Source organism: Actinia tenebrosa, unplaced genomic scaffold, assembly GCF_029948245.1.
Source record: "Actinia tenebrosa isolate PJP-AT-01 unplaced genomic scaffold, QUT_ActTen_1.0 PGA_scaffold13__45_contigs__length_12533684, whole genome shotgun sequence".
Taxonomy (NCBI): Eukaryota; Metazoa; Cnidaria; class Anthozoa; order Actiniaria; family Actiniidae; genus Actinia; species Actinia tenebrosa.
Window position 1 is genome coordinate 1,247,925 of NW_028292573.1, and position 16,933 is coordinate 1,264,857.

The 16,933-nt window shown below is 39.1% G+C and overlaps 1 protein-coding gene across 1 annotated transcript; it reads left to right on the top strand.

Annotated features, from left to right (window-relative positions):
- Nucleotides 1-1,424: 1,424 nt before the first annotated feature.
- On the top strand, nucleotides 1,425-15,485 carry LOC148911564 (uncharacterized). The gene is made up of 9 exons (XM_089029156.1): nucleotides 1,425-2,259; nucleotides 3,263-4,303; nucleotides 4,610-5,618; nucleotides 5,889-5,973; nucleotides 6,070-6,271; nucleotides 6,446-7,094; nucleotides 13,773-14,597; nucleotides 14,686-15,038; nucleotides 15,249-15,485. The coding sequence occupies exons 2-9, from the start codon at nucleotides 3,302-3,304 to the stop codon at nucleotides 15,483-15,485; spliced, it is 4,362 nt and encodes a 1,453-aa protein (XP_088885282.1). The 5' UTR covers nucleotides 1,425-2,259; nucleotides 3,263-3,301.
- The last annotated feature ends 1,448 nt before the right edge of the window (nucleotides 15,486-16,933 follow it).

Here is a 16,933-nt window from a genome sequence, read left to right on the forward strand (position 1 = left end):
AGTTTAGCTTTAGAAAATTTCGTTCTTGTCAACTTGTGGTTACAGAACTTTTTGATCACATACTTAGCAATGTGGATAAACGTATTTTAAATGGGCTTTTGTTAATCGATCTCAAACATTTTTTGACCTGGTAGATCATAGTATTCTCATTTTCAAGCTCCATATGTAAGGCTGTTTTTCCTCCGCTGTTCAGTGATTTAAATCTTATCTCACTGACCGGTCACAACGCACTACCTTTTAAGAGAGGCTGTCCGTAAATATCGACTATTGTCGGAACAAATTTAAAAAATGAAAATTTTCTTTTCCTTACCAGAAGATTACATTAGTTGAACTGATTCTCAGGAAAAAATAAAAAACTTGAAAAAAACAATTTTCTCGCCGAAAAATGATATTTTCGGTTTTCTCGCTTCCAGGCGGGTTTTCAAGGGTGAAAAGTACGCCTCGTTATGAACTCTCTAAAAAGTTTCATTTCAATGCAAACTAAAAACCAATACAATATTTTGATAGAACACATAATAGTTGACATTCACATTATAAAATTATTACGATTAATATAAGATTGATTATTTAGTGAATTTTTGAATCTTTGACATTTTTTCAGTACAAAAAATACATCAAAATCAGGGCATCCTTTTTAGCCATTTCTACATCGCCTATAGATTCAAAACTATATCTTGGTGAAAGAGCAATGTTTCGTCTACACGAAAATGCAATAATATTTTTGGGCTACTCATTTTTTTAAACACGAGAGCTCATAACGCAAGTTGCTCTGAGGTCAAATTTAGTGAAAAACTTCTGGTACTTTGGTCACGCAACTGGCATTGAATGAAAGCAAACTGGCGACAAAACGCAATCATGTCTATTTATATACATCGTTAATGATAAAGAAAGAAATAAAGAACATCTGAACGCTGTTTTTAGCTTTACAAACACATACCTTAACCAGAATTTATGGAAATCTCGATGACTGCGCGTACGATGCTATGTTGTTGTCGCCATTATCGGCTCTGCATTATTAAAGTACAAAGTTGACCAAAGTTTGCTTTTAATTTCCACGGCCGGTGAGTCTTCCTCAGTTCTATTATACATCCTGAACCCATCTTCAGAAATATTGGCATGATATTTGAAATATGATTAAGGGAATATTTTAAGTAAGTAACAAAGATGCGAAACGAGCTAATTATTTAAACGAGAGCGTGACGCCGTTACACACAGGAAGCCCTGTCAAATACTTTCTAACAGAGTCGGAAGAAGTACTTTGTCATTTTTCAATTTCACGATCATGTATTTTAGATATCTATTTATTTTTTGCCTTTCAATGCAATTGATTGATCTGTTAGAATATCGATAGATTTTTCGCTTTATTTATGTTTTGTTACATCGTTTTCTACGGAACAGAAATGAAATTGACAACCTTTTTCAGCACGCGCGTGTCCACGTGCCCTTCCTTATGTTATTTACGCAGTGTTTTGAACGACGCTGAGAATAATTCGCGACGAATAATGGCAACATGTGATTATTCCAACTTTGTGGGTGGTCCTTGTGGTCCCAGCAAGTTTAATCCATCTAATACCAAATGCATATCAATTACAAATTGCAAGAAAGAAATCAGAGGTCATTTGAAGACTTTCCGAACGTTTGATTCTTCCGTCGATACCGAAATCTCTCTTCTACTAGCAAGAGCAGGTATGTTTTCATGAAGTTATATAATGACCCAAATATGCTTGACTGATCGCCGTATATATACCCCATACGTCTCTAACGTATTGGCAGTTTGTTTTAAACTATGTAAAACTTGACTATTGAAGGAGAGAAGATCAAGACGTGGAAGATTCTTCAGTGGGACTTCACTCTGGAAATATGATTGACACCAAACAAAATTTGTGTATATTGTAAATATTATTTTAAAAAAACTTTTTTTCTAAGCTGTCTCACATAGTCCAAACTTCAAAAAGGCTTCATGGCTTATATCTCCGGCTAACATCTATTAGGCGGTAAACTGGTCCAATTCTAATAACTCTCTCTTTTCCGATATTGTAGGTATTTTCGAACAAGACGATAATGCACTAAAGCGATCTATTTGTCCTCGACATAGAGATAAATTTGGCGTGAGTTGGGTTTGCAACAAGAAAATGTGTGCTGTCCCTACAGAGTGGGCTCCTCATAAAACACACCCCAGAAAAGGTGATCGCGGAATCAATCTTGTACAGTCCAAACGACTATTTGATCTCACATCAGTGCTCGTTCCGGTTGGTTCACGTAAGTTCGCATTTAACCGATTATTTTTCTCATCGATGATTTATCATTCTCATCAAAATCATCATGTCATCATGCATGATTATCGTCATCATCATCATCATCATCATCCATGTTTATCATCATCATCACCATCATCCATGTTTATCATCATCATCACCATCATCCATGTTTATCATCATCACCATCATCCATGTTTATCATCATCATCACCATCACCCATGATTATCATCATCATCACCATCATCCATGTTTATCATCATCATCACCATCACCCATGATTATCATCATCATCACCATCATCCATGTTTATCATCATCATCACCATCATCCATGTTTATCATCATCATCACCATCACCCATGATTATCATCATCTTCATGCATGATTATCGTAATTATTTAATTGTTGATTCTCCTGGTTCAATTGCCCTATTTCACTATGACGTCACATTTAAACAATCTATTGTTTAAACGCAAAGGATCATGGTCGTCGGACGGGGTCAAATCAACGCAAATTAACCGATAATTGTTCTAAAATCCGTATCAATTCACGAAGAGAAGTAGAATACCCAGAAAACGCTCAGATACATATTAACACACATTATATCTGAATACCAGGCCATTTTAGATTAAACTGTTTCGCTAGGAGCAAATTTTGTCGAATTTCCTGTTGCGTTTGGCAATTCTATCCCCCACATAAACAAGCAGTGACGTGAAATAGGGCAATTACTCACACATAATAATATTCATAATAATGATAATTTGTTATTATTTCATGATTTACACGATTACAATGCTCTCTTTATTATCCCCAAAGCTATATGCAAGCGGTGTCGTCTGTCTTTAGGGGGCGCAGAGCTAAACATTAGTCAAAAAGAGCAAGATCAATCCATGAACAATGCATCATGCCCATCATCTGATACAGAAAAAGTAATCAATATAAGAAATTCTTTCATAGTGTTGCTTCCAAACTATTAATTTTTTGTGTGAATATTTTGTTTAAAGAATGACTCTCTAACCGACCTAAGTGGCATATGCTCTGAAATGGAAAACCTGTACATCGCGCCAGAAGATTCAAGTCAGTTCATCCCAGAAAACACCAGCAGTAGTAGTTCCAGTGAACAACTTAGCTTAACTACCTCGAAGAAAGATTCGAGTCTACTTATCCGTCGCGCAAAGTTAAATGCGTTTCTTGATGCTAGTGGAAGAGCCAACATATCAAAGACAAGTAAAGCATGGAATCATTTATCTTCCCATTCTCAGAATAAATATATCAGCCAGACCAAAGATGCAGTTGTAGCAGTTTTAGAAGTTATTCAACCAAATGATCCACGGTGTTTATGGGAAGATCTGAAACGCTCACATTCTGTAGAGAAAGCGTTAGGTGCTCATGATATTATTGAAAAGACCTACTTAACAGCATTGGCTGAAGCTTACGATAACGCAGATAGTTGGGACACCCGACGACAAGTATTATCTTTTATGGCAGACCTAGTTCCTTACTCCACTATTCAAGCGTACATTCCAGGGATTACTGATTTCAGAGTAAAGGCTGCCCGTCATCACCAATTACAACATGGGCGTGGTGCATTATTGCCTGAAACTCAAAGTCCAAAATTGCGCATCAACCCCTCTCAACTGGATCACTTCTTATCTTTCATAACAAGCTCTCACGTCGTTCAAGATCTGCCTTTTGGCCAGCGGTATCTACAACTCTCAAATGGGCAGATTCTCCAAACACCTAACGTCATCAGGACTATGGTGCCACAGCGTATTATCGACCAGTACACTCAGTATTGTAAAGAAGTTAGCTTTATCCCATTCAGCGCTTCCACCATGAGACGAATTTTGTCATCATGCAGTGCCTCAGTTCGCAAATCTTTACAGGGTCTAGATTACATAGCTGCCGAAGGGTCTAAAGCATTTGATGATTTGCTGTCTATCTCCCAGAAGCTTTGTGATTATGGGTGCCTCGAAAAACCCGTTTTGAAACAACTTGATCTGTCATTGAGAAAAGGAAAACAATACCTCAAAGGCGATTATAAGGTATTACTTGTCTGAATTATTTTGTACGAATCGTTATCATTCATTTCACCGGCAAATACGTTTCCCATGTGCTCCACCCTCAAACTGCGCATGTTGAAATAAGATGATCATAAAAGGTGCAACTGGATGAAGTGAGTGCAGTCTTCTTATTATCGAAAATCGCTATCGCGCAATCCTGATTGCGAGCGTTTACAAAAAAAAAAAAAACTTAAAGGAATCCAAAATGTTTCTCTAAACGACGATCTAATAACCTATCAGGTAATGGTTAATTTTTTTTTCTTACAAAGGTTTTTTTTTACTGATCAGGTGCACATAGCTGTTTTGTCTAATATTGCTGACCACTGCATCTCGTACGCTTTGAGCGATCCAAAAGATGAGCACTTCAAGACCGTTGCGTGCGTTCATGCTCACGATGAGCGTTGTGCATCATGCGAGGAGTTAAAAAACGCAATAAAGGAAGTGGAGACAAAACTACTTAGTTCCGGTTCAGCATTAACGAATGATGATCGAGACGACCTTGAGTATATGTTCAAGCAAGCTGTTGCAGCAATTAACGCCTGGAAGGCACACCAGCTACGATCTACGCAGCAAGATAGGGCTCGTATTGACATATTGCGAAGAATGGGACCAACGTCTGTGTTTGTAACCAATGACTGGGCGATGAAATTCTTGCCGCAAAAGTATAGGGAGACGCAGGCTGATTGGTTTGCGAAGCGTGGCATATCCTGGCACATTAGTGTTGTTGTGCGGAAGGTGAAGGATGTCATACAACACCAGACGCTTGTGCATATTGTCAAAAACACAACACAAGACGCCATGACCGTCATTGCTTTGATGAAGCATACGTTATTGCAGCTTAAGAAAGAACATCCTGAACTTGACACAGCATATTTTCGGCAAGACAACGCCTGCTGTTATCACAGCGTGGCACTTTTATCTGCATGTCGACATCTAGCTAAAACAGGTATCAAGGTAGAGAGGGTGGATTTTAGCGACCCCCAGGGGGGCAAAGGACCCTGTGACAGGAAAGCCGCTACGATCAAATCTCATGTACGCCGTTATATTAACGAGGGAAATGACGTAACAACCGCGGAGGAACTTTTCAACGCTATGGTATCGCATGATAGAGTAAAAGGTGTCCGGGTGGCCCTCCTAGATAACGCAAAAATGCAGGTGTCAATGGCCGAATGGAAATGGAAAGGCGTGAACAGCTTAAACAACTTTTTGTATAGAGATAAAAAACAACAAACGGTCCAAGTGTGGAGAGCCTACGACATCGGCAAAGGCAAAGAGCTTTCCTGGAGTAAATTGGAAGGTACGTACCGTTTTTGTTTATCATCATGAACATCGTCATCATTATGCATCATCATTAATTTCATGGATCATCATCACCATTGTCATTATGCATCATTTTCGCCATCATCGTCATCATGCATCATCTTGATTTTTCATCATCAGTCATTATGATGATAATCACTCATCATTTCATCGCTATTTGTTATTATTACTTATTATTATTGAATTTACTATTGTGCATTATTTTTTTATGAGAATAGTTTTTTAAATGATTCGTACATGTTATTAGGCAAAGGAAGTCCTTTCAAGTGCACTGTAGAGGAGATAGAGTTCTCAGAGGGTGATTTCGTAGACGCCGCTACCAAACCAATTAGGTATAATAATATTTATAAAACATGTAATATACATATTACTCATATATGTATATATATATATTATAGGTTTATATATTTATATATCTTTTTGGTCAGCTCCTTGGATAAAGATAACTCCAAGTCAGATCTAAAAGTAGAAGATGCAGTAACAGAGGACTGCACACCTGAAGGTGACATTCAATTGCCGGCTGACGCATTGTATTCATGTCCAAAGGAAGGATGTGTTAAAGCTTTTCAAAGGTACAGCAGTCTTGAGAACCACATGTTCTATGGAACCTGCATTATTAAAGCGGAAAAGGTAATCTTGCACAGAAAAAATGTAATCTTACATTACCGAAATAATAACCCGGTATTTAGTTTATAGAGAGATGTTTATATTGCCAAGTCTGGACTTAACAAATATTCCCTTAATAAAAACGGACTTTTAAATGAGCTTTAAACTAACAGTGTTACTTTTCATTATATATATAAGGAAACTCTCCTGGACAAGGCTAAAATATTGTATTGGGAGAAACTATCACAAGAAGGATCGTGCAGCCAACCAGTCGTCCTGGGTACCAGCGGTGCATCTTCAACTGCTCAGTCTACATTAGAGGTTCTGCAAATGGGATGGGCTTTAAAGATTTCAAAGCAGGGCGAAAGATTTAATGAAAACCAAAAAAAGTACCTCAATGCCAAATACCAGATAGGTCAGGATACTGGCAACAAAGCGGACCCCGAACAAGTGTCTCGCGACATGAGGCGAGCAAAAAGCGAAACAGGGGAACAACGCTTCACGGTTAAAGAATTTTTGTCGGCCCAACAAATACAGTCCTATTTTTCAAGGACCTCTGCAAAGTTGAAGCATGCAGGTGCAGGCCAAGCACACGACATAGAGGCCGCTGAAGATCAAAGTTGTTACAGCTCTATCCGTGATAACATCCTGAGAAAATGCCAGCTAAGTCATCCCATTATTTATGATACATACAACGTTTGCGAGCTTTATGCAGCTAAAAACCTTAAAAAGCTCACTGTTGTAATGTTGCACAACATTTGCGTTTTCTTCAACATGGATGAGGACTCTTCTCACAAGAAACGCAAGGCACCTTATCTGGCATTCATAAATGAACTTGTTCAATCGTGTACGTGCACAAGAAGCAGCTCCTGAGAGTTTTACAGCTACTAAACGCTTAATTTGGGTATTGTTAACAGAAACAAGAAAAGAAAAGAACATGTAATCATTGATCTCTCGTATTGCGACGCTTCTCTCTTTTGAAAGATTTACGGCAAAACGGTGCCTTTCCTGTGTGTATGTCTTCCGACTCTGTTAGAAAGTATTTGACCGGGCTTCCTGTGTGTAACGGCGTCACGCTCTCGTTTAAATAATTAGCTCGTTTCGCATCTTTGTTACTTACTTAAAATATTCCCTTACTCATATTTCAAATATCATGCCAATATTTCTGAAGATGGGTTCAGGATGTATAATAGAACTGAGGAAGACTCACCGGCCGTGGAAATTAAAAGCAAACTTTGGTCAACTTTGTACTTTAATAATGCAGAGCCGATAATGGCGACAACAACATAGCATCGTACGCGCAGTCATCGAGATTTCCATAAATTCTGGTTAAGGTATGTGTTTGTAAAGCTAAAAACAGCGTTCAGATGTTCTTTATTTCTTTCTTTATCATTAACGATGTATATAAATAGACATGATTGCGTTTTGTCGCCAGTTTGCTTTCATTCAATGCCAGTTGCGTGACCAAAGTACCAGAAGTTTTTCACTAAATTTGACCTCAGAGCAACTTGCGTTATGAGCTCTCGTGTTTAAAAAAATGAGTAGCCCAAAAATATTATTGCATTTTCGTGTAGACGAAACATTGCTCTTTCACCAAGATATAGTTTTGAATCTATAGGCGATGTAGAAATGGCTAAAAGGATGCCCTGATTTTGATGTATTTTTTGTACTGAAAAAATGTCAAAGATTCAAAAATTCACTAAATAATCAATCTTATATTAATCGTAATAATTTTATAATGTGAATGTCAACTATTATGTGTTCTATCAAAATATTGTATTGGTTTTTAGTTTGCATTGAAATGAAACTTTTTAGAGAGTTCATAACGAGGCGTACTTTTCACCCTTGAAAACCCGCCTGGAAGCGAGAAAACCGAAAATATCATTTTTCGGCGAGAAAATTGTTTTTTTCAAGTTTTTTATTTTTTCCTGAGAATCAGTTCAACTAATGTAATCTTCTGGTAAGGAAAAGAAAATTTTCATTTTTTAAATTTGTTCCGACAATAGTCGATATTTACGGACAGCCTCTCTTAATAGTACATTATTTGACCCTCTACCAGTATTAGTAGGTGTTCCACAGGAAGCATTTTAGGTCCCCTGTTCTTTCTGCTATTTATTAACGACTTGACTTTATATCTTCCCCAAGACACCAATCTTACAATGTTTGCTGATGACACTTTGGTCTTGCGATCTAGCTCTTCTACCTAAAATGAAGACTGGTTAGACCCCGCAGTTCGAGAGTACAAAGGTGTCAAAAACGAACTGTCTATTGACCACGGAATCATTCTCAGGGGAAATACAATTGTAATCCAAAGTTTACTTCAAGCAAAGGCAGTTGACCTAGCACACATCGGACACCAAGGGATCGTAAAGACTAAAGGACTGATACGAGAAAAGGTATGGTTCCCAGGAAGTGGTTGAGACCAAAGTACGTAACTTTTTAGCCTGCCAAGCCACAACACAAGGTAGGACAACACCAGAGCCAACAAAGCCAACGAAACTACCAAAAGTACCTTGGAAAGAAGTAGCAATCGACTTTTGCGGACCATTCCCTTCAGGAGATTATTTAGGGTGGTAATCCATGAGTACAGTCGCTTCCCAAAGTTGAGATACTGATATCTACTTCAGTAAGAGCAGTCATTCCCAAGCTTGATGCAATCTTTTCCAGGCAAGGAATTCCAGACATTCTCAAAAGCGATAGCGGCCCCCGTTTAACGGCATACAATTCAAAGCCTATGCAGAACATTTCGGATTTCATCACAAGAAAGTCACGCCCTGCTGGCCAAGAGCCAATGAAGAAGGTGAACGATTCATGAGCACACTCGAGAAGTGCATCAGATCTGCTCATATAGAGAAAAAAAACTGGAAACAGGAGATGTGCAGATTCCTGCGCCTATACAGATCCACGCCACACGCATCAACTGGTAACACACCTTGTGAAGCATTCAATCAGAGGAAGATAAAGATAGAGCTTCCACAGAATACATCGACGATAGTGCACACCAGCGAGCTCGGACAAAAGGATAGACTGACATATCAGACACTAATTTCTCAAATTGAACCGGTCTGCAGAGAAAATATTCCGATCAAGAGGTCATTCTTGCAGTAATCCGATCGGTCCAGCCTGGATTACAACTACGTAGTTATTTGGAGAGTGTAAACAACATAACCCTAGAGCGTCTACGTAAACTACTACGATTCCATTTTCATGAAAAAAGCGCCACCGAACTATATCGACAGTTAACGAAAGCGACCCAACAACCAAATGAAGATCCGCAATCTTTCTTAATGAGAGCGTTAACTATCCGCCAGAAAATAATTTTCGCATCCAAAGAGGCTAACAGTGGGATTACTTATGACAGCACGTCGGTACAAGGTTTGTTTTTACACGCGCTTGAGACAGGTCTGAAAGATGAAACCATACGGGCGAAGTTAAGGCCAGCATTGTAAAAAAAAGACGTCACTGAAGAAGAACTAATTGAATCTATGTTTCTCACCGTTTCAGCCAAAACCTAGCGACATAATAAATTCAATTCACCAAACAATGTCAATAATGCGAAACAAAAGCCAGCGCGTGTAAACACAGTTGAGAGTACTGTGGGAAGAAACGACAAAGAGGTTTTGTTCGCAAACAAAGCACTAAGAAATGAATTTGCATCAATTCAGACAGAGTTTAAAGCGCCAAGAGAAACTGGTCGACCATCGCAATCCAATGCACATTGTAATCAATGTTCGACAACGCAGGAATGTAATCATTGTTATCTTTGCACATCAAACCATTTCGCAAGTTATAGTACACTCAACAAAATTACTCGACTTTGATTGGTCGAGAGGAGTTCGACTCTGAATGGTCGAGAGGAGTACAATTATAGCGATAATTGTACTCCGTAGGAGTACCAAATTAAGTCGCTATGGCAACACGGCCAAAACAATGTCAAAACAATCATTTTCTATCATATAAATAAAATTTTAAAGCCTTAAGAACTAATCTTTTTTATGCATTTCAGTTGTGCGATGGACAGAAAAGATGAACGGCGTCCCTTCGCATTTTTTACTGAAATTTTGTTGAGTGAACTATTAACAAAAAATCGCTTCCTATACGAATTGTCTGCAACGACCACAGCGCTTTCAAGCGGGAAACGTGAGGAGGCTGCTACCGCGGGACAGGCAGTAGCCTCACACAATTTCAAGTCCCGCTGTTGCGTTAACTGACTGAAACAAACGGATGAACTTTTATGATGCGCACAATGTAAAAGTGTACATTATTGTTCTTTTACATGCCAAAAGGGTCACTGGCGTACGCATAAGAAAATTAGACCCCTTTCGACAATTTCCGGATACGGATACAAAAATTTCCGGAACCGTGTGGACGCAACCCGTATCCGCAAAAAAAATTTGCAGATACGTGTGGACGGGGGCCTTAATATTATCTTTTTTCTAAAACCCTATAATGATGGTAATGACTGTATATAAATACCTTAATCAAGGGCGCTAGGACAAAAATTGGTGTTTTTTAGCCGTTAGACTCCGTTAAGTTAATCCGAATTCCCTGAATAACCAAGAATGAACAGCATGTTTATTTGCAAAAACAAGTGAGGCCCTCGAAGCTGGAGGGTATTTCGGCTCTCTCAGAGAGTCATTTATTTACAATTTTGTTTTTCTCATTTTTCTTTGAAATAAAGCGATATTTCGAAAAACGAAGTATACGGGCCACGATTTGTTTTGGCTATAGGTCTACCTTACACTTGAATATGAACGAAATTGATTTTTTGGCTGTTGCCGCCAAAATTCGATTTTTTAAAATTTTTGCTAACATCTTCTCTTAATTGTTCATGTATGTTTTATGCTTTCATCACTTTTTTTTAACCCAAACTCTTTTCCCCCATTAAAGTCAATATAAGATCATGAGTACTCCAAGAAGAAGGAGGAAGACATCGAGAAGGAGCGAGAGAAGAGAAAAACAAAAAGAACAACAACTACAAGAACAAGAATTAGAGGAACAAGAACAAGATGATGAAGAAGAACAAGAACAAGATTATGATGAAGGAGAAGGAGGAGAAGGAGAAGATGAAGAAAAAGAAGAAGGAGGAGAAGAAGAAGAAGAAGAAAATTACCGCTGTGTTCCTTGATTACAGACTCATTTGCACAGGGTTAGCCTCGCATCAGTGTTTAAATATTCACAAATACCAACGGTAAAGTAAAGAATGCACAACTTCAACAATACAAACACTTTGAAAGTCGTCGGACCTTGACTGGAACAGGTGAATATTCTGCACAAACTCGAGGCTAACCCTGTGCAAATGAGTCTGTAATCAAGGAACACAGCGGTAATTTGGAATTCGAAACTGGTCTATTGACACCATCGAAAGTGAAGTCAATGTGGTAGGGCTGGGGGATAGCGCTGACCGCAATGTATTTCCCAGTCATTTAACGCCTAAATCCGAAGTTCAGTTGACAAAGTTGGTTGGTAACAAATGTACCGTTAGATGTTCCTTTAATGGGAAACTCATTGATGCACTCTTGGATACTGGTATCAATTGTAACGGAACACCACCAGAAAACTGTATTTCGAACGAGATTAAGGCTATTGAACAACTTATTGCCGAAGAAACATTGTGATTACAGGCTACAAATGGTACTACAATTCCATATTGTGGTTGGGTTGAGCTGAACGTTTGTTTACAGGATATCAATAGTCCAGAACTGCTAGTCCCTTTCCTTGTAACGAAACAAAAGCTAGATTTACCAATAATTGGGTACAATGTAATTGAAACAATGATTAAGTCGTGCATCTCAAATGAACAAGTTGATAATCTCATATTCGGTATGAAAGCATGTTTTCTTGAGAGTGACAATGATTGTGTAATAAGATTAATCGACGTCATCAACTCGAACGACCCAGATTCGCTATGTCTTGTGAAAACTGGAAAAAAGACATGGTGATACCTCCATTGCAAACCGTTAGCGTATAGTGTCGTGCAAACACTGGTCCTACTAGTCAACTGACACCTGTTATTTTTGAACCAGAAGAATCGGCTGATTGGCCAACAGGTCTCATACTACAGGATGAAATCAAAACTTTGAAAACAGGAAATACCACAGTTTTACACATTTCTGTCGCTAACAATAGCAAACGATATTAGTGTTATCCATAATGTTGTGACCTCCCCGGATGATAAAAATAGGTGCAGCCCGACGAGTGATGAACGAGTTATCCCTGATGTACACTTGTCCGATCTGACAAAAGAACAGCAACAACAAGCTAGACAAATGTTAATTGACGAGCATCAATCATTTGCTAAAGATGATGATATAACATTACAAAACAATGAGCTTGTTCAGAAAAATTACATTTCTATCCCGCGACCATTGTACGGAGAAGTCAAGTCATATATTGAGGATTTGCTTAACAGAGGATTCATTCGGCCTTCTAAATTACCTTTCGAGTAGTGTTGTGTGCGTGCGCAAAAGGGACGGTGGAATGAAACTTTGTGTAGACTATAGAAAACTGAATAAGCGTACTATATCCAATCGCCACCCCTTACCAAGAATACAGGAAACTCTCAATAATCTTGTTGGGAAGTCATGGTTTAGTGTGCTCGATCAGGGCAAAGCTTACCATCAAGGGCTTATTGGGGAATCATGTCAGCATTTGACAGCTTTCATAACCCCCTAGGATTCCCTTTGGTTTAAAAAACGCTCCTGCAAGTTTTCAGCGCTTTATGGAGAACTGTCTAGGTGAGTTAAGGGATGACACATTTATCCCATACCTAGATGACGTCATAGTTTTCTTATTCCTTCAGCGAAGCACATTGAACATCTGCGAAAGGTTCCCAAAGCGACGTGTGCTGTGCAAGAATGAAAGAACTGGACACCACGATAGGAGATGTTAGGCGTCTCATGGGATTACTAGGAGTGTACCATCGCCACATTCCAAACTTCTCGCAGACAGCACAACCTATCTACGACCTTCTCAATACTCAAGCCTCGTCCAAGTCCCCAATGGAATAGACGCTTGAGCACGAAAAGGCTTTAGAGTCATTGATTGAAAGCATCACCAGTCCTCCAATTCTTGCATATCCAAATTATCAGTCGCCGTTCATGGTACGCACAGACGCGTCACAAAGTGGACTTGGTGCTGTGCTATACCAAGAACAAGACACACCCTACGAGTCATAGCGTATGGATCGCGCATACTCACTCCAGCGGAGAGAAACTACCATCTCCACTCGGGAAAGTTAAATTTTTTAGCTTTAAAGTGGGCTGTAACGGAACATTTCCGTGATTATCTCTATTATGTACCTCACTTTACTGTTTATACCGATAACAATCTGCTAACATATGTATTGAGTACTGCCAAACTCAACGCAACTGGTCTTCGATGGGTAGGTGAACTAGCTGACTACAACTTTATCATGAAATACAGGCCTGGTAAAGTTAACACTGATGATGTTAACACTGTTTGTCTAGACTACCCGAAACCTTTCAAACCTACATGAAAACCTGTTTGGCAATCATCACTTAAGACGATTTGTCAGCAACAGTATCGCCCGTCTCAGCACAAGGTGCTGGTGACTCAATTTTAGTTGCAGGAGTTACAGACCAACATGCCCTTCTCCATATTGATAATGACTACTTGCCTTCAAACCAAGTACAACCATTTGACATTCTGAAAGCTCAACATGAAGACCAGGACATTCTTCGCATAGTACAAATTATTTCATCCGATGTTAAACCAACTGTAAAGATGAAACGTCAGGAATCAGCAGAAGTACGAAAGTATCTGTATGAACTTAGTAACCTTCACGTCAACAAAAAGGGACTCCTTCGCTACAAACAGCAGATTGTTCTCCCAAATGTTCATCGACAAAAGGTCCTAAAAGAACTACACAACGAAATGGGACACTTGGGGACTGATTGTGTATATGCTTTAGCAAAGGATAAGTTCTATATGAGGCGAGATATCGACCATTATGTTTTGAGCGTATGTCCTTGTCTCCAGCAGAGAAAACCTGCACGAAAAACAAGAGAACTTCTCCAACCAATTATTACATCATCTCCATTTGAACTTGTGTCTATTGACTTTGTACATCTAGAAAAGAGTTCCGGTGGATACGAATACCTTCTTGTAGTAGTCGACCACTTTACCAAGTATGCACAGGCGTATCCAACTAGGAATAAAAGTGCGACTACTGCAGCAGATAAGATCTACAATGACTTTGTTCCTCGATTTGGATACCCAGGAAAGGTCCATCATGATATGGGCGGTGAATTCGATAATAAGCTGTTTCAACAACTTGAGAAATTGACCGGTGTAATGTATTCGCGCATAACACCTTACCACCCCCAAGGTGACTTATATAGGGCTAACCTCAATGTCTTCCTTTTCAAAATATGTAATCTGCATTTTTTTGAATAAAGTATTATTAATTATTAAAGGTAACGGGCTATTAGAACGAATGAATCATAAACTACTCGCTATGATGGGAACCCTTCCAGAAATGTACAAGTCGAATTGGAAGGTTCATGTACATAAACTTGTACATGCATACAACTTCACACAACATGAAAGTACAGGATTCACACCATTTAAATTACTGTTTGGTCACTCTCCTAGATTACCTGTTGACCTTATGTTTGGACTTGAGTCTAATGAGGCACCCACGTCACATGCAGCTTATGCCGACAAATGGAAAACAGCGATGAGTCATGCATATGGTCAAGCACTCAAGAACTCCACTAGAAGCAGAGAGAGCGGTCAAGCTCAGTACGACGAGACAGTTCGCTCTTCTGTATTGGAGCCGGGAGACTGAGTTCTAGTGCACAACCTGACACCATGAGGAGGACCGGGTAAGCTGCGAAGTTACTGGGAAGATAAAGTACACATAGTGGTTAGACGCAAATCGCCAGACAGTCCTGTGTACGAACTTCAACAAGAGGGAGGAGGAGGTAGGAACAGAACGCTCCACCGAAACTTGCTACTCCCTTGTGACTTCATGCAGACAGAACCACCAGCTCCCGCTAAACCACAACGAAAAGCAAGACGTCAGAACAAAGAACCAGAAGTCACCCTAGAACCAGAGGTCATTGAGGACCTAAATTTGTTGTCAGAGGATGAGCGGCCCTCACTCACACCCCTTGCAGCTCAGAGGCTACACAATTCAGTGAATGGAAGTATGCAAGAGGTGTGTGATGAAGAGCAACTGATTCCCAACCTGGACCCTCAGGTACAAGTGTAAATGAAAGTGGTGCTTCAAGGTCACGAGTGTCTTTTGTCATACAGAGAGCAAGGTCAATGCTCAACTTCTGGCCTTAGTACGCGTTTAAATAGCTGTGAACGCTTGAGAGCAACCACTGGAGGTGAGCAAGGTCAGAGGAGTTCGTTTTGGCTACTGTGAAAGATGAGGATGAAGATGACTGGGTGCTCTCTCATGATGAGATCATGCTTCGGGGTCTTATCCAAATTTCCTCTGATGCTTCCGAGGTGGATATGCGAAGCAAAATAGGCCACGCAACGAGAGTCAAATATCCAACCGTTGGTGACTCAGACTTTATTTTTCTGAGAGCAATCAGAAGAAAATTGTCTGTTCCAGTCAGCTGCGATTCAATTGGGTACAAACAACTTAAAGTTATTGCTGGTCAAGGGGCTATATACGTAAAACTGAAACCAGAATTGGAATGCCTGTTATTACCCTCGGGAGTTAAGTAAGGACAGTGCCTACTAATTGCGACCCATTTTTATTTTTTTCAAATTGTGCCAGTCATTTAAGCCACCCAAGAGGCCAATGGAATCCAGAAAAAAATTGGGGGAAGCCAGGCATCTAAGCGAGATAATTGACGTTAAGCACGGATGACGTAAGCACTTTTTTACGCAAGGGAAAAAAATAATATTTCGAAGTTGTTTTGATAAATTCTATCTGAAAATTGTTTCAAATAAACAACAAGTTGTGTTCTTTATATCAAATATAAAAGGTTTTTTGTATCATATAAGAAACCATCTTTTAAACCAACTTTTGCCCTCAAAAGTGCTAAATATGGTACTGAAGGGATACTACATTTTTGCTTACATTTGCATATTTTAGAAATGCTAGTATGAAAAGTTATTTGAATATTTCTTTTATGTTTTGGATGAAAAAAAACTGGGGTACCCATGCGTTTTAAAACGTTATGATTTTAAAAGTATTTTTTTGAGGATAAATTTGAGGATAAAAAGCGTGACAAGCGTGACGCAGCGTTACGAAACAGCGTGACCAGCTCTGTTTTTGGCGTGTTTGCAGCAACTCTTTCCTCTCCTCGTGGTTTTACAAGCAGGAGGAAAACTGAAGAAAAAACGATATTTCAAAGAACCAGAAAACTTATTCAATTGGAAGAACAATAATTAATACTTACTGTGTAGAAGAAAAGATTTCCTTAAGCAAATGGTATGTAAAAGTAATTTCTTTTGAAGTCGGAAAAAGGACTGCTTTTCATGAATGTTTCACGGCAGTCGTGCATGCAAAGCAAGAACCAGGCAAAAAGTTACATTCAGTTTAACTTCACTAGCGCAAGAGATTATAGATTTAATAAATCAAAATAATAATTTTCTTTGACAGTATGCCTTTTGCGTGAATGTTTTTGAATATATTTTTTAGCGAGTGTTCGTCGCAGAGTGCAAGCAGATGTAAGGCTTCCGGCTAATTGGGAAAAC

Bases quoted from the DNA above. Each gene is read 5' to 3' on its own strand.
- LOC148911564 (XM_089029156.1), top strand. From the start codon at position 3,302: ATGGAAAACCTGTACATCGCGCCAGAAGATTCAAGTCAGTTCATCCCA. The intron at 5,974-6,069 runs GTATAATAATAT...CTTTTTGGTCAG, and splicing joins GCCGCTACCAAACCAATTAG to CTCCTTGGATAAAGATAACT. The intron at 14,598-14,685 runs GTGACTTATATA...TAATTATTAAAG, and splicing joins AACACCTTACCACCCCCAAG to GTAACGGGCTATTAGAACGA.